Source organism: Oncorhynchus masou, chromosome 23, assembly GCF_036934945.1.
Source record: "Oncorhynchus masou masou isolate Uvic2021 chromosome 23, UVic_Omas_1.1, whole genome shotgun sequence".
NCBI classification, from domain to species: Eukaryota; Metazoa; Chordata; class Actinopteri; order Salmoniformes; family Salmonidae; genus Oncorhynchus; species Oncorhynchus masou.
In genome coordinates, this window is record NC_088234.1 from 3,844,767 (window position 1) to 3,867,544 (window position 22,778).

The 22,778-nt window shown below is 48.3% G+C and overlaps 1 protein-coding gene across 1 annotated transcript; it reads right to left on the reverse strand.

Moving 5' to 3' along the window:
- Positions 1 to 1,177: 1,177 nt before the first annotated feature.
- On the reverse strand, positions 1,178 to 21,473 carry LOC135511225 (tetratricopeptide repeat protein 39B-like). The gene is made up of 5 exons (XM_064932853.1): positions 20,658 to 21,473; positions 9,033 to 9,067; positions 3,375 to 3,479; positions 1,478 to 1,609; positions 1,178 to 1,265 (listed from the first exon to the last, which is right to left on the reverse strand). Exons 1-5 carry the CDS (start codon positions 20,700 to 20,702, stop codon positions 1,178 to 1,180), a joined length of 405 nt encoding a protein of 134 aa, XP_064788925.1. The 5' UTR covers positions 20,703 to 21,473.
- Between the last annotated feature and the right edge of the window lie 1,305 nt (positions 21,474 to 22,778).

Genomic DNA, 22,778 nt, shown 5'->3' on the forward strand with positions numbered 1-22,778 from the left:
ACTAGTCTGGGTGGTCAGGTCAACACTAGTCTGGAGTGGTCAGGTCAACACTAGTCTGGAGTGGTCAGGTCACACTAGTCTGGAGTGGTCAGGTCAACACTAGTCTGGAGTGGTCAGGTCAACACTAGTCTGAGGTGGTCAGGTCAACACTAGTCTGAGGTGGTCAGGTCAACACTAGTCTGGAGTGGTCAGGTCAACACTAGTCTGGAGTGGTCAGGTCAACACTAGTCTGGAGTGGTCAGGTCAACACTAGTCTGGAGTGGTCAGGTCAACACTAGTCTGGAGTGGTCAGGTCAACACTAGTCTGGAGTGGTCAGGTCAACACTAGTCTGAGGTGGTCAGGTCAACACTAGTCTGAGGTGGTCAGGTCAACACTAGTCTGGAGTGGTCAGGTCAACACTAGTCTGGAGTGGTCAGGTGGTCAGGTCACTAGTCTGACTCAGTCTGAGGTGGTCAGGTCAACACTAGTCTGAGTCAGGTCAACACTAGTCTGAGTGGTCAGGTCAACACTAGTCTGGAGTGGTCAGGTCAACACTAGTCTGGAGTGGTCAGGTCAACACTAGTCTGAGGTGGTCAGGTCAACACTAGTCTGGAGGTGGTCAGGTCAACACTAGTCTGGAGTGGTCAGGTCAACACTAGTCTGGAGGTGGTCAGGTCAACACTAGTCTGAGTGGTCAGGTCAACACTAGTCTGGAGTGGTCAGGTCAACACTAGTCTGGAGTGGTCAGGTCAACACTAGTCTGGAGGTGGTCAGGTCAACACTAGTCTGGAGGTGGTCAGGTCAACACTAGTCTGAGGTGGTCAGGTCAACACTAGTCTGGAGTGGTCAGGTCAACTAGTCTGAGGTGGTCAGGTCAACACTAGTCTGGAGTGGTGGTCAGGTCAACACTAGTCTGGAGAGGTCAACACTAGTCTGGGTGGTCAGGTCAACACTAGTCTGGAGTGGTCAGGTCAACACTAGTCTGGAGTGGTCAGGTCAACACTAGTCTGGAGTGGTCAGGTCAACACTAGTCTGAGGTGGTCAGGTCAACACTAGTCTGGAGGTGGTCAGGTCAACACTAGTCTGAGGTGGTCAGGTCAACACTAGTCTGAGGTGGTCAGGTCAACACTAGTCTGGAGTGGTCAGGTCAACACTAGTCTGAGGTGGTCAGGTCAACACTAGTCTGGAGTGGTCAGGTCAACACTCACCTTCTCTGAGGTGGTCATTAGACTGTTTGGTCACCAGACTAGAGATAGACTCCACCACTGAGTTTCTCTTCCTGAACCTACAAGTAAAAGGAGATACATGAGAGAGTGTGTGTGTGTGTGTGTCTCTGTGTGTGTGTGTTTCTGTCTGTGTGTGTGTGTCTCTGTCTGTGTGTGTGTGTGTGTCTCTGTCTGTGTGTGTGTGTGTCTCTGTCTGTGTGTGTGTGTCTCTGTCTGTGTGTGTGTGTGTGTCTCTGTGTGTGTCTGTGTGTGTGTCTGTGCGTGCATGTACCTCTGGCAGGTTGTTAAGGCCTCTTTGATGACGGCCATGGCTGTCTGTATGTCTCTGTGTTCAAACGTCATGCCAGCTTGCATCACCAGGATAGAACTGTAGCCCAGAGCGTGATACATACTGTCCTTCCACCTGGAATCAACCAATCAACCAATCAAACTTTGTCTCCAAAGGGACAAGCATGACAACAAACACACAGAGTCCGAAAGAGTTAAACATCCCAGAGGTCAACAAACAGACACCTGTCAGTACCATGGTTTGTCCATACGCTAAACATCCCAGAGGTCAACAAACAGACACCTGTCAGTACCATGGTTTGTCCATACGTTAAACATCCCAGAGGTCAACAAACAGACACCTGTCAGTACCATGGTTTGTCCATACGTTAAACATCCCAGAGGTCAACAAACAGACACCTGTCAGTACCATGGTTTGTCCATACGTTAAACATCCCAGAGGTCAACAAACAGACACCTGTCAGTACCATGGTTTGTCCATACGCTAAACATCCCAGAGGTCAACAAACAGACACCTGTCAGTACCATGGTTTGTCCATACGTTAAACATCCCAGAGGTCAACAAACAGACACCTGTCAGTACCATGGTTTGTCCATACGCTAAACATCCCAGAGGTCAACAAACAGACACCTGTCAGTACCATGGTTTGTCCATACGTTAAACATCCCAGAGGTCAACAAACAGACACCTGTCAGTACCATGGTTTGTCCATACGTTAAACATCCCAGAGGTCAACAAACAGACACCTGTCAGTATACCATCCCAGAGGTCAACAAACAGACACCTGTCAGTACCATTTTGTCCATACGTTAAACATCCCAGAGGTCAACAAACAGACACCTGTCAGTACCATGGTTTGTCCATACGTTAAACATCCCAGAGGTCAACAAACAGACACCTGTCAGTACCATGGTTTGTCCATACGTTAAACATCCCAGAGGTCAACAAACAGACACCTGTCAGTACCATGGTTTGTCCATACGCTAAACATCCCAGAGGTCAACAAACAGACACCTGTCAGTACCATGGTTTGTCCATACGTTAAACATCCCAGAGGTCAACAAACAGACACCTGTCAGTACCATGGTTTGTCCATACGTTAAACATCCCAGAGGTCAACAAACAGACACCTGTCAGTACCATGGTTTGTCCATACGTTAAACATCCCAGAGGTCAACAAACAGACACCTGTCAGTACCATGGTTTGTCCATACGTTAAACATCCCAGAGGTCAACAAACAGACACCTGTCAGTACCATGGTTTGTCCATACGTTAAACATCCCAGAGGTCAACAAACAGACACCTGTCAGTACCATGGTTTGTCCATACGTTAAACATCCCAGAGGTCAACAAACAGACACCTGTCAGTACCATGGTTTGTCCATACGTTAATCCCAGAGGTCATCCCAGAGGTCAACAAACAGGCACCTGTCAGTACACCTGTCAGTACCATGGTTTGTCCATACGTTAAACATCCCAGAGGTCAACAAACAGACACCTGTCAGTACCATGGTTTGTCCATACGTTAAACATCCCAGAGGTCAACAAACAGACACCTGTCAGTACCATGGTTTGTCCATACGCTAAACATCCCAGAGGTCAACAAACAGACACCTGTCAGTACCATGGTTTGTCCATACGTTAAACATCCCAGAGGTCAACAAACAGACACCTGTCAGTACCATGGTTTGTCCATACGTTAAACATCCCAGAGGTCAACAAGGTCAGTACCATGGTTTGTCCATACGTTAAACATCCCAGAGGTCAACAAGGTCAGTACCATGGTTTGTCCATACGTTAAACATCCCAGAGGTCAACAAGGTCAGTACCATGGTTTGTCCATACGTTAAACATCCCAGAGGTCAACAAGGTCAGTACCATGGTTTGAGGAGGTCCAGGGCCTCGGAGAATTTGTTGTTCAGGACCAGGTTCAGAGCCATAGAACACTCTTCTATGGAAGTCTTCAAATCCATCTTACCAGCCCTGGGGGGTGGGGGGGGGAGACAGAGAGAGAGGAGAGAGAGTGTTCAGTGTTGCTTGCCTCGAGGCAAGCATAAAAAAAGGCATTTAGCTCATCTGGTAGGCTCATGTCACTGGGCAGCTCGCGGCTGGGTTTCCCTTTGTAGTCTGTAATAGTTTGCAAGCCCCGCTACATCCAACGAGCGTCAGAGCCGGTAAAGTAGGATTCAATCTTAGTATTGACGCTTTGCCTGTTTTATGGTTCAGGCTGCATCATATCTGGCCAGATACAAAGGGAAACCCAGCCGCGAGCTGCCCAGTGACATGAACCATTAGGCGGCGCCCAATTGGCCCAGGTTAGGCTGTCATTGTAAATAAGAATTTGTTCTTAACTGACTTGCCTAGTTAAATAAAAAGGTTAAATTTGTATTTATAAATAAAAATCAATCCTGGAACATATTCCAGACTGAGCTAGTAAAACAGTCCTGTGGCTTTGGCATCCGCGTCATCTGACCACTTCTGTATTGAGCAAGTCGCTGGTGCTTCCTACTTCAGTTTGTTGCTTGTAAGCAGGAATCATGAGGATAGAATTATGGTCAGATTTGTCAAATGGACAAGGGAGAGCTTTATATAAGTCTCATGTGGAGTAAAGGTGGTCTAGAGTTTTTTTTCCCCCTCTGGTTGCACATTTAACATGTGACATACTGGAGAGATCAAACAGATGTAAGTTTCCCTGCATTAAAGTCTCCGGCCACTAGGAGCGCTGCCTCTTCTTTGCTTATGGCCTTATACAGCTCATTGAGTGTGGTCTTAGTGCCAGGATCGATCTGTGGTGGTAAATAGACGGCTACGAATAATATAGATGGAGAACTATCTTGGTAGATAGTGTGGTCTACAGCTTATCATAAGGTACTCTACCTCAGGCGAGCAATACCTCGATACTTCTTTAATATTAGATATCTCGCACCAGCTGTCAAGAGACACACACACACCCCCGCCCCTCGTCTTACCAGATGTAGCTGCTCTGTCCTGCCGATGCACGGAAAACCTAGCCAGCTCTATATTATCCGTGTCGTCGTTCAGCTACGACTCGATGAAAAATAAGACATTACAGTTAATGCCCCGTTGGTAGGAAAGTGTTAAACGTAGATCATCCATTTTGTTTTCCAGTGATTAGCCAATAATACGGATGATAGTGGAGGTTTACGCCGACGAATTCTCACAAGGCACCCCGACCTCCGCCCCTCTTTTTTCCCATATTTTCTTCATGCAAATTATGGGAATTTGGGCCTGGTTTTTGCATCCGACTCATTCAAGAAAATAATCTTGTTCCAGTTTGCTGTTCAGAAGTACAGAAGTTATTTTCGGTCATAAGAGACGGTAACAGCAACATTATGTACAAAATAAGTTACAAATAACATGAAAAAAATAAATAAAAATGGCATAGTTGGTTAGGAGCCCGTAAAAGCGGCACCCATCCCCCGATGCCATTAGACCATTCCCTCAAAATTAATATTCATTCTGTAGAGATTCTACTTCACGTTGAAGGAGGCTAAACGCAGTGTTGTCGCTCTCTCTCCCCTCCCTCTCTGTCTCTCTCTGTCTCTTCCCCCTCCGTCTCTCTCCCCCTCCTTCTCTCAAGCAGTCCTAGCTTAGCAGCGCCCCCATCTCAGAGGACAAATAGTTAAAAATAACAGAGAGAGACCGGGGGAGAGGGGGGGAGTGAGATGAGACAGAAAGAGAGGGGGGTGGTAGGGAAGAGAGAGAGCAAGTAGAAAGAGAGAGAGGAAGAGAGAGACAGAGGGTGGGAAGAGAGAGAGAGAGAGCAAGTAGAAAGAGAGAGGAAGAGAGAGACAGAGGGTGGGAAGAGAGAGAGAGAGCAAGTAGAAAGAGAGAGGAAGAGAGAGACAGAGGGTGGGAAGAGAGAGAGAGAGCAAGTAGAAAGAGAGAGGGAGAGAGGAAGAGAGAGACAGAGGGTGGGAAGAGAGAGAGAGAGAGCAAGTAGAAAGAGAGAGGGAGAGAGAAAGAGAGGGTGGGAGGGAAGAGAGAGAGAGAGAGAGCAAGTAGAAAGAGAGAGGAAGAGAGAGACAGAGGGTGGGAGGGCAGTAAAAACTAGAAAGGGCGAGGATGGAAAAAGAGAGAGGGAGTATATTGCTGCATCTGTGATGGATGGTGACTGTTGTCTACAGCTAATCACACACACACACACACACACACACACACACACACACACACACACACACGCCTTCCTGTCTAATATGCATCCAAAGAAAGAGAAGGGAGGAAACCGAACAACATATAGAAATGGGAGAGGAGAGTGTAACAGCTGGAGGAAATATGGAAAAAAAGTATGTGGACACCCGCTCATCGAACATGTAATTCTAAAATCATGGGCATTAATATGGAGTTAGTCCCCTCCCTTTGCTGGTATAACAGCCTCCACTCTTCTGGGAAGGCTTTCCACTAGATGTAGGAACATCACTGCTACAACAGCCTCCACTCTTCTGGGAAGGCTTTCCACTAGATGTAGGAACATTACTGCTACAACAGCCTCCATTCTTCTAGGAAGGCTTTCCACTAGATGTAGGAACATTACTGCTACAACAGCCTCCACTCTTCTAGGAAGGCTTTCCACTAGATGTAGGAACATTGCTGCTATAACAGCCTCCATTCTTCTAGGAAGGCTTTCCACTAGATGTTGGAACATTGCTGCAGGGACTTGCTTCCATTCGGCCACAAGAACATTAGTGAGATCGGGCACTGATTTTGGGCGATTAAGGCCTGGCTCGCAGTCGGTGTTCCAATTCATCCCAACGGTGTTCGATGGGGTTGAGGTCAGGGCTCGGTGCAGGCCAGTCAAGTTCTTCCACACCGATCTCAACAAACCATTTCTGTATGGACCTCGCTTTGTGCACCGGGGGGCATTGTCATGCTGAAACAGGAAAGGACCTTCCCCAAACTGTTGCCACAAACCTGGAAGCACAGAATCATCTAGAATGTCATTCTATGCTGTAGAGTTAAGATTTCCCTTCACTGGAACTAAGGGCCCGAACCATGAAAAACAGCACAAGACCATTATTCCTCCTCCACCAAACTTTACATTTGGCACTATGGTAGGTAGCGTTCTCCTGGAATCTGCAAAAACCCAGATTCGTCTGCCAGATGGTGAAGCGTGATTCATCACTCCAGGAGAACGTGTTTCCACTGCTCCAGAGTCCAATGGCGGTGAGCTTTACACCACTCCAGCCAACGCTTGGCATTGCTCATGGTGATCTTAGGCTTGTGTGCGGGTGCTCAGCCACGGAAACCCATTTCATGAAGCTCCAGACGAACAGTTCTTGTGCTGACGTTGCTTCCAGAGGCAGTTGGGAACTCGGTAGTGAGTGTTGCAACCGAGGACAGACGATATTTATACGCTTCAGCACTCTGTGGTCCCGTTCTGTGAGCTTCTGTGGCCTACCACTTCTCAGCTGAGCCGTTGTTGCTCCTAGACATTTCCACTTCACAATAACAGCACTTAGAGTTGACCGGGGTCAGCTCTAGCAGGGCAAACTACCTTGTTGGAAAGGAGGCATCCTATGACGATGCCACGTTGAAAGTCACTGAGTGTGTATATATAGTATAGTGGGGGTGGTGTGTGTATATATATAGTATAGTGGGGTAGTGTGTATATATAGTATAGTGGGGGCAGTGTATATATATATAGTATAGTGGGGGTAATGTATATATACAGTGCCTTGCGAAAGTATTCGGCCCCCTTGAACTTTGCGACCTTTTGCCACATTTAGGCTTCAAACATAAAGATATAAAACTACGTTTTTGTGAAGAATCAACAAGTGGGACACAATCATGAAGTGGAACGACATTTATTGGATATTTCAAACTTTTTTAACAAATCAAAAACTGAAAAATTGGACGTGCAAAATTATTCAGCCCCTTTACTTTCAGTGCAGCAAACTCTCTCCAGAAGTTCAGTGAGGATCTCTGAATGATCCAATGTTGACCTAAATGACTAATGATGATAAATACAATCCACCTGTGTGTAATCAAGTCTCCGTATAAATGCACCTGCACTGTGATAGTCTCAGAGGTCCGTTAAAAGCGCAGAGAGCATCATGAAGAACAAGGAACACACCAGGCAGGTCCGAGATACTGTTGTGAAGAAGTTTAAAGCCCGATTTGGATACAAAAAGATTTCCCAAGCTTTAAACATCCCAAGGAGCACTGTGCAAGCGATAATATTGAAATGGAAGGAGTATCAGACCACTGCAAATCTACCAAGACCTGGCCGTCCCTCTAAACTTTCAGCTCATACAAGGAGAAGACTGATCAGAGATGCAGCCAAGAGGCCCATGATCACTCTGGATGAACTGCAGAGATCTACAGCTGAGGTGGGAGACTGGATTCTAGATCAAATACACGTATTAGTTATAGTGAGATTAACCAAGTATCAGTTGATCGTCAGCGCGTTGCCTGGTTGCTACGGTATCATCATCATCATCAGTGAGCTGAACGCAGTAATGAGCTGTGTTAGTGTTGTATATTAAAGAGCACGTTTTAAACCACCTACATATGTACACTGAGTGTACAAAACATTAAGAACACCTTCCTACTATTGAGTTGCAGGCATAAAAAAACCCAGCAGCGTTTCAGTTCTTGACACAAACTGGTGCCCCTGGCATCTACTACCACACCCCATTTAAAAGGCATTTAAATATTGTGTCTTGCCCATTCACCCTCTGAATGGCACATATACACAATCCATGTCTCAATTGTCTCAATCCTAACCCCGTCTCCTCCCACTTCATCTACACTGATTTGAAGTGGGTTTAACAGGTGACATCAATAAGGGATCATAGCTTTCACCTGGATTCACCTGGTCAGTCTACAGTATGTCATTGAAAGAGCAGGTGTTCTTAATGTTTTGTACACTCAGTGTATGTTTGCTGTTGCACTTTTGAAGACAATTATAAAAGGTTGTTTTGAATGTCTTGCCCCTAGTGATGTGCTCTACATCATCAAGGATGACAATTAACAACGATACGACAGTCATTTGCAGTAACACACAACAGATTATCAAAGATATCGTTTCTAAATGAGTTAAAACTGAAGTGTCAGTTCAAAACAGACGAGTGATTGAAGCGAGCACCGGGGAGCCGGCTCAGCTCAAGCAGCCTGCGCAACTGAAAGATGTTATTGACCAATGAGAGAATTGCATTAAATATTCTGCTAAGCCATGCATGCTTCCGATTGAACAAAACGGATGAAAAAGAGTTTCATGTCAAATTAAAACTTCATTAGTGTGTTTCAGGGCGTCTCGTTAACGTCATTAGTGCTTTTCGGGGGGTCTCGTTTCGTTAACGTATTTCGTGTTTTTCAGGGCGTCTCGTTTAACGTCATTCATGTTTTTCAGGGCGTCTCGTTTAACATCATTCATGTTTTTCAGGGCGTCTCGTTAACGTCATTCGTGTTTTTCAGGGCGTCTCGTTTACGTCATTAGTTTTCATCAGGAACAATAGGGTGGTGACTAAATGAACAGTGGTGTGGGTGGAACCTCAAGCCCTCTGAAATACTTACACAGGTATCCGGTCGTAGGCATCTTCAAAACAATCCTGCAAAACACAAACAGACAAGTTACATTACACCCACAGAAACACAGACAGTGTGGTGCCAGCTGGACCAGTGATAGCAGGCAGTATGGTGCCAGCTGGAACAGTGATACTAGACAGTGTGGTGCCAGCTGGACCAGTGATAGCAGGCAGTATGGTGCCAGCTGGAACAGTGATACTAGACAGTATGGTGCCAGCTGGAACAGTGATAGCAGACAGTATAGTGGTGCCAGCTGGAGCAGTGATAGCAGACAGTGTGGTGCCAGCTGGAGCAGATAGCAGGCAGTATAGTGCCAGCTGGAGCAGATAGCAGGCAGTATAGTGCCAGCTGGAGCAGTGATAGCAGACAGTGTGGTGCCAGCAGGAGCAGTGATAGCAGACAGTGTGGTGCCAGCTGGAGCAGTGATAGCAGACAGTGGTGCCAGCTGGAGCAGTGATAGCAGACAGTGGTGCCAGCTGGAGCAGTGATAGCAGACAGTGGTGCCAGCTGGAGCAGTGATAGCAGAGAGTGTGGTGCCAGCTGGAGCAGTGATAGCAGAGAGTGTGGTGCCAGCTGGAGCAGTGATAGCAGACAGTGTGGTGCCAGCTGGAGCAGTGATAGCAGAGAGTGTGGTGCCAGCTGGAGCAGTGATAGCAGACAGTGTGGTGCCAGCTGGAGCAGTGATAGCAGACAGTGTGGTGCCAGCTGGAGCAGTGATAGCAGGCAGTATAGTGCCAGCTGGAGCAGTGATAGCAGACAGTGTGGTGCCAGCTGGAGCAGTGATAGCAGACAGTGTGGTGCCAGCAGGAGCAGTGATAGCAGACAGTGTGGTGCCAGCTGGAGCAGTGATAGCAGACAGTGTGGTGCCAGCTGGAGCAGTGATAGCAGAGAGTGTGGTGCCAGCTGGAGCAGTGATAGCAGACAGTGTGGTGCCAGCTGGAGCAGTGATAGCAGACAGTGTGGTGCCAGCTGGAGCAGTGATAGCAGGCAGTATAGTGCCAGCTGGAGCAGTGATAGCAGACAGTGTGGTGCCAGCTGGAGCAGTGATAGCAGACAGTGTGGTGCCAGCTGGAGCAGTGATAGCAGACAGTGTGGTGCCAGCTGGAGCAGTGATAGCAGACAGTGTGGTGCCAGCAGGAGCAGTGATAGCAGACAGTGTGGTGCCAGCTGGAGCAGTGATAGCAGACAGTGTGGTGCCAGCTGGAGCAGTGATAGCAGACAGTGTGGTGCCAGCTGGAGCAGTGATAGCAGACAGTGTGGTGCCAGCTGGAGCAGTGATAGCAGACAGTGTGGTGCCAGCTGGAGCAGTGATAGCAGACAGTGTGGTGCCAGCTGGAGCAGTGATAGCAGACAGTGTGGTGCCAGCAGGAGCAGTGATAGCAGACAGTGTGGTGCCAGCTGGAGCAGTGATAGCAGACAGTGTGGTGCCAGCTGGAGCAGTGATAGCAGACAGTGTGGTGCCAGCTGGAGCAGTGATAGCAGAGAGTGTGGTGCCAGCTGGAACAGTGACAGCAGACAGTGTGGTGCCAGCTGGAGCAGTGATAGCAGACAGTGTGGTGCCAGCTGGAACAGTGACAGCAGACAGTGTGGTGCCAGCTGGAGCAGTGATAGCAGACAGTGTGGTGCCAGCTGGAACAGTGACAGCAGACAGTGTGGTGCCAGCTGGAGCAGTGATAGCAGACAGTGTGGTGCCAGCTGGAGCAGTGATAGCAGACAGTGTGGTGCCAGCTGGAACAGTGACAGCAGACAGTGTGGTGCCAGCTGGAGCAGTGACAGCAGACAGTATGGTGCCAGCTGGAGCAGTGACAGCAGACAGTGTGGTGCCAGCTGGAGCAGTGATAGCAGGCAGTATAGTGCCAGCTTGAACAGTGATAGCAGGCAGTATAGTGCCAGCTGGAACAGTGATAGCAGGCAGTATAGTGCCAGCTGGAGCAGTGATAGCAGACAGTGTGGTGCCAGCTGGAGCAGTGATAGCAGACAGTGTGGTGCCAGCTGGAGCAGTGATAGCAGACAGTGTGGTGCCAGCTGGAGCAGTGATAGCAGACAGTGTGGTGCCAGCTGGAGCAGTGATAGCAGACAGTGTGGTGCCAGCAGGAGCAGTGATAGCAGACAGTGTGGTGCCAGCTGGAGCAGTGATAGCAGACAGTGTGGTGCCAGCTGGAGCAGTGATAGCAGACAGTGTGGTGCCAGCTGGAGCAGTGATAGCAGAGAGTGTGGTGCCAGCTGGAACAGTGACAGCAGACAGTCAGACAGTGTGGTGCCAGCTGGACCAGTGATAGCAGGCAGTATGGTGCCAGCTGGAACAGTGATACTAGACAGTGTGGTGCCAGCTGGACCAGTGATAGCAGGCAGTATGGTGCCAGCTGGAACAGTGATACTAGACAGTATGGTGCCAGCTGGAACAGTGATAGCAGACAGTATAGTGCCAGCTGGAACAGTGACCTCCCGTTGTTCAGAGGTCATTACAATAAACCCCCTGGATGTAAAAAATGAGAAGGCACAAAAATAGTACAAAAAGAAGACTGCTTATGGAAAATCAAGAGATACTTTTTGCTGACTATTATTTTTTTAAATGGGAACATCAGTAACCTCATCTTCCACACAAACCATCCCCTGGCACAGTGCTATATTAGCACACTACCCCATTGTGAAGAGGGGGTGTTAACGAGGGGTGGAAACTCAGGATGTTAGACAACGAGGACTCTGAGTCAGCCAATGTCAACCTGTACAAGTCTGGAACAGTAATGGTACAGGGCAACCCCAAACAGTTTCCGCTGGATTTTCACCTAATCACAGTGGGAGCGCAGCAGGAGAAGCTCTCTCTTGGTGAAGACTCCCACATCCCGAGCGAGTCAGACCTCTTCATGAAACAACCCCAAAGATGAGCAACCCCAAATGTAAAGTCAACCTCCCAGCAGAGAGTACTACTCGCTCACTGAAATGAAGGATAAATTCACCCAGCTGGAAGTAAGGCAGGTGGAGCTGGAACAGCAGGTGATTACACTTCAGTCAGCACAGACCCAGACAACAGTCCAGCACAACAACACCCCCTTAACCAGACCCGGAGAGCTGGAGGTGGACAGAGACATATCTGCACTCTGGACTGTGGTGAGACAACTACAACAGGAGAAAGAGCAGGAGCAGGAGAAGAAAAGAAAACTAGAGGAGAGGATCAGACTGCTGGAGGAGAGGTTGAGGGGGATGGCGTGTGACAGAGAACAACCCATTAGAGAGCTGGCCAATCCCGCAGAGAAGCCAACAGAACAGCCCACCTCACCTCCCGACACCACAGCAGAACAGTCCAACCCAGACCCGTCGACCATAGTGTCGACACCACAGCAGAACAGTCCAACCCAGACCCCGACCATAGTGTCGACACCACAGCAGAACAGTCCAACCCAGACCCCCCGACCATAGTGTCGACACCACAGCAGAACAGTCCAACCCAGACCCCGACCATAGTGTCGACACCACAGCAGAACAGACAAATGAAAAACCCCAAACAAAGGGGATCTAACCCCCCCCTGAGCACCCCCCGTCAGCCACCCTGATAGCCCTCCTGACAACCCCCCACACCCACTGAGGACATACAAGACAAAGATTGTTCTCCTTATAGACTCAAATGGGAAATATATACAAGAGAAAAACCTTTTTCCCAAACACAGTGTGTCTAAACTCTGGTGTCCAAACACCCAGCGTGTCCTCAACCTTCTGTCTGAGAACGAACTAGGTTCACCCAGCCACATAATAATATACCCAGTGCAACCTAAACCTTCTGTCTGAGGACCAACTAGGTTCACCCACCCACATGATAATACACACAGGCACAAATAACCTGAGAGCACAGCAGGAAAGGGTGGCCACAGCACTGAAGGGAGTGATTGAAAAGGCTTCTTCTACTTTCCCCAACGCACAAGTGGTTATCTCCACCTTACTACCATGAAAAAACTTCCACCCTGCCACAATACAGCGGGTAAACGCAAGTATTTCCTGTGACTGTGCCTCAAAACCCAAATGTTTTCCTGGTCCACCACTCTACCCTGGACTTAAACAGTCTCTATAACCAGGCCCACCACTCCACCCTGGACTAGAACAGCCCACCACCACCACCCTGGACTAGAACAGCCTCTATGACCAGGTCCACCCTGGACTAGAACAGCCTCTATGACCAGGTCCACCCTGGACTAGAACAGCCTCTATGACCAGGTCCACCCTGGACTAGAACAGCCTCTATGACCAGGTCCACCTATAGACAGCAGTGCCCACCACTCCACCCTGGACTAGAACAGCCTCTATGACCAGGTCCACCTATAGGCAGCAGTGCCCACCACTCCACCCTGGACTAGAACAGCATCTATGACCAGGTCCACCCTGGACTAGAACAGCCTCTGTAACCAGGTCCACCTATAGGCAGCAGTGCCCACCACTCCACCCTGGACTAGAACAGCCTCTATGACCAGGTCCACCTATAGGCAGCAGTGCCCACCACTCCACCCTGGACTAGAACAGCCTCTATGACCAGGTCCACCTATAGGCAGCAGTGCCCACCACTCCACCCTGGACTAGAACAGCCTCTATGACCAGGTCCACCTATAGACAGCAGTGCCCACTACTCCACCCTGGTCTAGAACAGCCTCTATGACCAGGTCCACCCTGGACTAGAACAGCCTTTATGACCAGGTCCACCTATAGACAGCAGTGCCCACCACTCCACCCTGGACTAGAACAGCCTCTATAACCAGGTCCACCTATAGGCAGCAGTGCCCACCACTCCACCCTGGACTAGAACAGCCTCTATGACCAGGTCCACCTATAGGCAGCAGTGCCCACCACTCCACCCTGGACTAGAACAGCATCTATGACCAGGCCCTCCACTCCACCCTGGACTAGAACAGCATCTATGACCAGGCCCACCACTCCACCCTGGACTAGAACAGCCTCTATAACCAGGTCCACCTATAGGCAGCAGTGCCCACCACTCCACCCTGGACTAGAACAGCATCTATGACCAGGTCCACCTATAGGCAGCAGTGCCCACCACTCCACCCTGGACTAGAACAGCCTCTATGACCAGGTCCACCTATAGACAGCAGTGCCCACCACTCCACCCTGGACTAGAACAGCCTCTATGACCAGGTCCACCTATACAAGGCAGCAATCACAACCCTGCCAGGACGTCACCCTCAACAGCAGCCCCAGCACCTCACACAGGAGAAACAGAGCAATAGACACCCTGCTCAGACCAGCGAGTACCCCCCCCCACCCCTACACATAGAGGACCCCACCCAGACCATAGAGGACCACCCCACCCAGACCATAGAGGACCCCCCCCATCCAGAGCATAGAGGACCCCCCCACCCAGACCATAGAGAACCCCCACCCAGACCATAGAGGACCCCCCACCCAGACCATAGAGGACCACCCCACCCAGACCATAGAGGACCCCCCCACCCAGACCATAGAGAACCACCCCAACCAGACCATAGAGGACCCCCCACCCAGACCATAGAGGACCCCCCACCCAGACCATAGGGACCCCCCACCCAGACCATAGAGGACCCCCCACCCAGACCATAGAGGACCACCCACTCAGACCATAGAGGACCCCCCACCCAGACCATAGAGGACCCCCCACCCAGACCATAGAGGACCCCCCACCCAGACCATAGAGGACCCCCCACCCAGACCATAGAGGACCCCCTACTCAGACCATAGAGGACCCCCACTCAGACCATAGAGGACCCCCCACCCAGACCATAGAGGACCCCCCTCCACCCAGACCATAGAGGACCCCCACTCAGACCATAGAGGACCCCCCACCCCACCCAGACCATAGAGGACCCCCCCACTCAGACCATAGAGGACCCCCACCCCACCCAGACCATAGAGGACCCCCACCCAGACCATAGAGGACCCCCCACCCAGACCATAGAGGACCCCCCACCCAGACCATAGAGGACCCCCCACCCAGACCATAGAGGACCCCTCACCCAGACCATAGAGGACCCCCCACCCAGACCATAGAGGATCCCCCACCCAGACCATAGAGACCACCCCACCCAGACCATAGAGGACCCCCCTGCCAGACCATAGAGGACCCCCCACCCAGACCATAGAGGACCCCCCACCCAGACCATAGAGGATCCCCCACCCAGACCATAGAGGATCCCCCCACCCAGACCATAGAGGACCATAGAGGACCACCCACCCAGACCATAGAGGACCCCCCACCCAGACCATAGAGGACCACACCAACCACAGCACCACCAGCTGCCCCCCCCCCCCCCCCCCCTGAGCCTACACCTTCACTATGGTGAATCACTAAAACAATACAGAAATACACTACGGGAAAAGAAGGAACAGCACGTCAGATATCAGCTCAATGTAACTGAAGAATCCATAGAATCGAACCACTTCTTGGAAAATTTGAACACACTAAACAAACAACAACACGAAGAGTTATCTATCCAAAACAGAGATGTCTGGGTAAACCACTTCTCCAATCTTTGTGGCTCTATAACAAAGAACAAACAGCAAAAACATATACATGATCAAATACAAATGTTAGAATCAACTATTGAAGACCAGAACCCACTAGATTCTCCAATTACATTGAATGAACTACAGGACAAAATAAAAACCCTCCAACCCAAAAAGGCCTGTGGTGTTGAGAGAGTACACAGTGGCAGAATACCTGACCACTGTGACTGACCCAAACTTAAGGAAAGCTTTGACTATGTACAGACTCAGTGAGCATAGCCTTGCTATTGAGAAAGGCCACCGTAGGCAGACATGGCTCTCAAGAGAAGACAGGCTATGTGCTCACTGCCCACAAAATGAGTTGGAAACTGAGCTGCACTTCCTAACCTCCTGCCCAATGTATGACCATATTAGAGAGACATATTTCCCTCAGATTACACAGAACCACAAAGATTTAGAAAACAAACCTAATTTTGAAAAACTCCCATATCTACTGGGTGAAATTCCACAGTGTGCCATCAGAGCAGCAAGATTTGTGACCTGTTGCCACCAGAAAAGGGCAACCAGTGAAGAACACACACCATTGTAAATACAATCCATATTTATGCTTATTTATTTTCCCTTTTGTACTTTAACTATGTGCACATCATTACTGATGTCCCCTTATTTAACTAGGGAGATGTGTAACACTGGGGCGGCAGGGTAGCCTAGTGGTTAGAGCGTTGGACTAGTAACCGGAAGGTTGCAAGTTCAAATCCCCAAGCTAACAAGGTACACATAAAGGTAAGATAAAACTGTACACATCATGCCATTTGAAATGCCTTTATTCTTTTTCAACTTTTGTTATGTTTACTGGTAATGTATTGTTTACGATCTATTTCACTTGCTTTGGCAATGTTAACATGTGTTTCCCATAGCAATAAAGCCTTTAAGCTGAAATTGAGAGAGAGAGACACACACACTTGTGTGTAATGTGTCCAGTTAATGTCTGATTGTTTTAGTCTTTGTTGTTGGGTTTCTTCACTTGGCCATGTAAACCTGTTCCCATGCCAATAAAGCCCTTTGACATTCTCGTTGGTTCAACTAAGACAGCTCCCCACTCACACCCATCCAGTCCCCCATGTCCAGCTCCCCACTCACACCCATCCAGTCCCCCCTGTCCAGCACTGAGAGGATGCTAATAATAGCATGATAGTCACTTACATAAAATCGTGACAACAGCCCACACACAGAGAGAGACAGAGAGACAGACAGAGAGACAGACAGAGAGAGAGACAGACAGAGAGAGACAGAGACAGAGAGAGAGACAGAGAGACAGAGACAGAGAGAGAGACAGAGAGAGACAGAGAGAGACAGAGAGAGAGACAGAGAGAGACAGAGACAGAGAGAGAGACAGACAGAGAGACAGAGACAGAGAGACAGAGAGAGACAGAGACAGAGAGACAGAGAGAGACAGAGACAGAGAGAGACAGAGAGAGAGACAGAGAGAGACAGAGACAGAGAGACAGAGAGAGACAGAGACAGAGAGAGACAGAGAGAGAGACAGAGAGACAGAGCACTCCGTTCCCCCCATCCCCCAATGTTTTACTGTCTAGATCAGATCGATGGTCTCTACACAACATCACCCAGGCCTGTTAAACAGACAGCTATTAACAGTGAACACGTTATCTCCCTGTCCAGCACACACACACACACACACACACACACGTGTCATCGATAAAACCCTCCTCACAGTGGGCTCTAGGGTTAATGGTATGGCTGAGGATCAGGATAACTAGATTACAACAGCGGAGCCCACCGCAGGTTAAATAAAAAAATAATATTACACATTTAAAAAAAATAGATTTGAATAATATTGTTGCTGTCCAATACACAATATCCTCTATTTCTCTCTCATCTCAAGGTTGACGTCTACATACCAGTTCATTAACAGATGATGATGTGTCACAAGGACATTCTCTCAGCATTACACACACACAATCTGACTTGTTCCACCACAGGTAATGGGACACTACTAACTAATTGATGAGGACTGACGCTGGAGTCTAGTGGTGTGTGTGTGTGTGTGTGTGTGTGTGTGTGTGTGTGTGTGTGTGTGTGTGTGTGTGTGTGTGTGTGTGTGTGTACAAAGTACAGTGTGTTTGTGTTTCCAGTCCCCATTCGAATGGAGTCTGTCACTATCACTTTATGTCCAGCAATGAGTGTGTTGACAGCGTACTGATGACTGACTACTGATGACTAACTACTGACTACTGATGACTAACTACTAACTACTGATGACTAACTACTGATGACTAACTACTGATGGCTAACTACTGACTACTGATGACTGACTACTGATGACTGACTACTGACTGACTACTGACTACTGACGACTAACTACTGACTGACTACTGATGACTGACTACTGATGACTGACTACTGATGACTGACTACTGATGACTAACTACTGACTGACTACTGACTACTGACGACTAACTACTGACTGACTACTGATGACTAACTACTGACGACTAACTACTGACTACTGATGACTGACTACTGATGACTGATGACTAACTACTGATGACTGACTACTGATGACTAACTACTGATGACTAACTACTGACTACTGATGACTGACTACTGATGACTAACTACTGATGACTAACTACTGATGACTGACTACTGACTAACTACTGATGACTGACTACTGATGACTGACTACTGACTACTGATGACTGACTACTGACTGATGACTGACTACTGACTACTGATGACTAACTACTGACTACTGATGACTAACTACTGATGACTAACTACTGACTACTGATGACTGACTACTGATGACTAACTACTGATGACTAACTACTGATGACTAACTACTGATGACTAACTACTGACTACTGATGACTGACTACTGATGACTAACTACTGATGACTAACTACTGATGACTAACTACTGATGACTAACTACTGACGACTAACTACTGACTACTGATGACTGACTACTAACTACTGATGACTAACTACTGACTACTGATGACTAACTACTGACTACTGATGACTAACTACTGATGACTGACTACTGATGACTAACTACTGATGACTGACTACTGACTACTGATGACTAACTACTGACGACTAACTACTGATGACTAACTACTGATGACTAACTACTGACTACTGATGACTAACTATTGACGACTAACTACTGATGACTAACTACTGACTACTGATGACTGACTACTGATGAACTACTGACTGACTGACTACTGATGACTGACTACTGATGACTGACTACTGATGACTGACTGACTACTGATGACTGACTACTGATGACTGACGACTGACTACTGATGACTGACTACTGACTACTGATGACTAACTACTGACGACTAACTACTGACTACTGATGACTGACTACTGATGACTGACTACTAACTACTGATGACTGACTACTGACGACTAACTACTGACTACTGATGAACTACTGACTACTGACGACTGACTACTGATGACTGACTACTGACGACTAACTACTGACGACTAACTACTGACGACTAACTACTGACTACTGATGACTGACTACTGATGACTGACTACTGATGACTGACTACTGATGAACTACTGACTACTGACTAGTGATGACTGACTACTGACTAGCGATGACTGACTACTGACTAGTGATGACTGAATACTGACTAGTGATGACTGAATACTGACTAGTGATGACTGAATACTGACTAGTGATGACTGAATACTGACTAGCGATGACTGAATACTGACTAGCGATGACTGACTACTGACTAGTGATGACTGACTACTGACTAGTGATGACTGACTACTGACTAGTGATGACTGAATACTGACTAGTGATGACTGACTACTGACTAGTGATGACTGAATACTGACTAGTGATGACTGAATACTGACTAGTGATGACTGACTGTCTACTGACGACAAACATTGCCACTTTCAAATGCACTGTACCCAGGACACAGATTTTTATTTTTTTTAATAGCCATTTTTTTTATGATTCATTTTTCAGAGTATTTATATTGGAGCGCCACGGCAGAAAACTACAACATGTAGAGCATGTTGAACAGACTTGTTGTTAGGGCAGGACTGTTGTGCGGCAGGTAGCCTCATGGTTAGAGCATTGAACAAGGCAGTTAACCCCACTGTTCCTAAACCGTCATTGTAAATAAGAATACATTCTATAACTGACTTGCCTAGTTAAATAAAGGTTAAATAAATTAAAAACATTCAAATGCAATGTAACGAGTTCAGAACTTAACTTATAGAGCCACGTGACTTCCGAACTGCCTGGAACTTCCCAAAATAACCCACTGTGTTGCGGCTCGGGGGCATTTAGTCTCAATCCAGCTGTCTGTCTGTCTGCTGAAAACCGTGAGCCACGTCACAAAGGGTCTACCGGGATATTTAAGCTAAATGCCGTTTTTACGCTACTGGCTGGCTGCACAAAAAACATGCAATTTAATACATACAATTATGTAGGCTGTTTTATTGGGGCTCCCGAGTGGCGCATCGGTCTAAGGCACTGAATTTCAGTGCTAAAATGTTCGAATCCAGGCTGTATCACAACCGGCCGTGATTGGGAGTCCCATGGGGCGTCGCACAATTGACCAAGCATAGTCGGCCGTCATTTGTAAATAAGAATTTGTTCTTATCGAACTTGCCTAGTAGGCCCAAGACAGACACACAGGATGATAAGGAGTCTGTAAGAAACAGTAGGCTATTGTGATAATGAAGAGTGCAACTTAATTGTAACTCTTGTACAATAGACCATGTCTTTTCTAACTAATCTAATTTACTAACAGGACAGCAACCGTTATGGTCACATAACCTAATTTTCCGCGAGGTAACTATGTAACAGTGTAATAGGTTAGCCCGTGTCCAAGTATGTCCATATAAAAACGCATTGGGTGTGAGAAATGCGCTTTACAAATTAACTGTATGATCAGGAATAATAATAGTAGGCTACACAACTAGTCAACAACAGAAATAACCTTGTAGCCCACTTCCGTATTGAGCAATATGAGCGTATCTAAACCAAGACAAATGCAGGCGAGAACACAGCCATAGTTTAAGATGCATCATCATCATCATAGCCCATGTCCTCTTTCTCACCTCATCGTCGGCGTTGTTTCCAGATCCGTTCCCGACCTGGGCCATGGTTCGCTGGGTAGAAGGCTAGCTGCAAAGCCAGTAACGCACTGGGACTGGTAACAAACTTAGGGCTTCAGCAGGAGAAAAGGCTAGATTATCATTAGGTCAGAAAATTATTTCGTTTTGGTCCAGCTCTCCTTCTCTCTCGGCGGTGAGTGTCTCGGTCTCTGTTCAGACAGAGAATGTTTTAGCCTGGGCGGTTCGTGGTTTAGCCAGCTGCTACTTTCTCTCTGCGGAGCCTTTCCTTTCGCGGGATACACACTCCCAGGAACGCTCAACACCGGTCCGCCTTCTGACAACACAACAGGAAAGCCGTTTCTACCGGGGCAGCCCAGTCCGTCCTGACTACACAGCCCTCGAGCCTTTCTCCGGTCAATCACGGAAAGAACGAGAGAGCCCTCTCCAGGTGTCACGTCAGCAGTCCAGAAACTGAAACAGGATATAAGGCAGCGCGCACCCGGCCTTTGAGATATCAACAACCCCGGTAAAAGCCGGCATTTAGCCTATTTCTATCAACCCGCGCCTTACTCACTCTGCTGCATATAGACTAGTCTAGTAGAGAATTCATGTATATATGTGAATCGGTCCTTCTCATTTGAACGTTTATTCAGCCTAGACAAATAGGCCCAGAGAGGACAGTCGCCTATAGACTGTACTAACCTTTGCCGTGGCACGGTTACGGTGTTCTCGTATCGACTCAACTGTATACTCTGGACGCGATCATTTTTAATAAATGTGCCTCGAGTCCAAAAGCGACGCACCACGACACGCATGTGGCTCTGCGTGTCTTTATTTATTTATTATACGCAGGGGGGGGGGGGGTGGCCTGGGAATAAATTCAGATGAATAGTCACGCACAAAATCATATTTTCTAAATGCCAGTTAATTATGATCCATAATAAAATACAGGTTCCTAGGATAAGAAGCGGATGCCGTTCTGATTCCCTCGGTGTCTGAATGATAGCCTATGGTTGTTGTACCCTAATAAGTTATGAAAAATGTACCGGGTTAATATTGGTCTTTTCACTGTGTGCGCATTGCGCGGAAAATTGTTCTGGCGATGTGGCAAATACAAATCGCTCCTCCCCTCCCACGAGTCAGTGGTCATCTTCACATGCACCACCCAAACACAGCCACTAGAGGGAGGCAAGGCGCTCTCACGACCTATGGACCCACTGGTTGTCCTCTAGGTTACAGAGAGCTGGTAGTCCCATCAAACACACTACCAGGTGGGTGGTATAGAGGAGACACATCCACTGGTTGTCCTCTAGGTTACAGAGAGCTGGTAGTCCCATCCACCACACTACCAGGTGGGTGGTATAGAGGAGATGGACCCACTGGTTCCCTGGTTACAGAGAGCTGGTAGTCCCATCCACCACACTACCAGGTGGGTGGTATAGAGGAGATGGACCCACTGGTTGCCCTGGTTACAGAGAGCACCCATCTACCAGGTGGGTGGTATAGAGGAGACACATCCACTGGTTGTCCTCTAGGTTACAGAGAGCTGGTAGTCCCATCCACCACACTACCAGGTGGGTGGTATAGAGGAGACAGACCCACTGGTTGTCCTCTAGGTTACAGAGAGCTGGTAGTCCCATCCACCACACTACCAGGTGGGTGGTATAGAGGAGATGGACCCACTGGTTCCCTGGTTACAGAGAGCTGGTAGTCCCATCCACCACACTACCAGGTGGGTGGTATAGAGGAGATGGACCCACTGGTTCCCTGGTTACAGAGAGCTGGTAGTCCCATCCACCACACTACCAGGTGGGTGGTATAGAGGAGACAGACCCACTGGTTGTCCTCTAGGTTACAGAGAGCTGGTAGTCCCATCCACCACACTACCAGGTGTGAAACCTGGTATAGAGGAGACGGACCCACTGGTTGCCCTCTAGGTTACAGAGAGCTGGTAGTCCCATCCACCACACTACCAGGTGGGTGGTATAGAGGAGACAGACCCACTGGTTGCCCTCTAGGTTACAGAGAGCTGGTAGTCCCATCCACCACACTACCAGGTGGGTGGTATAGAGGAGACAGACCCACTGGTTGTCCTCTAGGTTACAGAGAGCTGGTAGTCCCATC

Bases quoted from the DNA above. Each gene is read 5' to 3' on its own strand.
- LOC135511225 (XM_064932853.1), bottom strand. From the start codon at position 20,702: ATGGCCCAGGTCGGGAACGGATCTGGAAACAACGCCGACGATGAG. The intron at 9,068-20,657 runs GTGAGAAAGAGG...TGTGTTTTGCAG, and splicing joins GAAACAACGCCGACGATGAG to GATTGTTTTGAAGATGCCTA. The intron at 1,610-3,374 runs GTACTGACCTTG...GGTTGATTCCAG, and splicing joins CTGGACCTCCTCAAACCATG to GTGGAAGGACAGTATGTATC.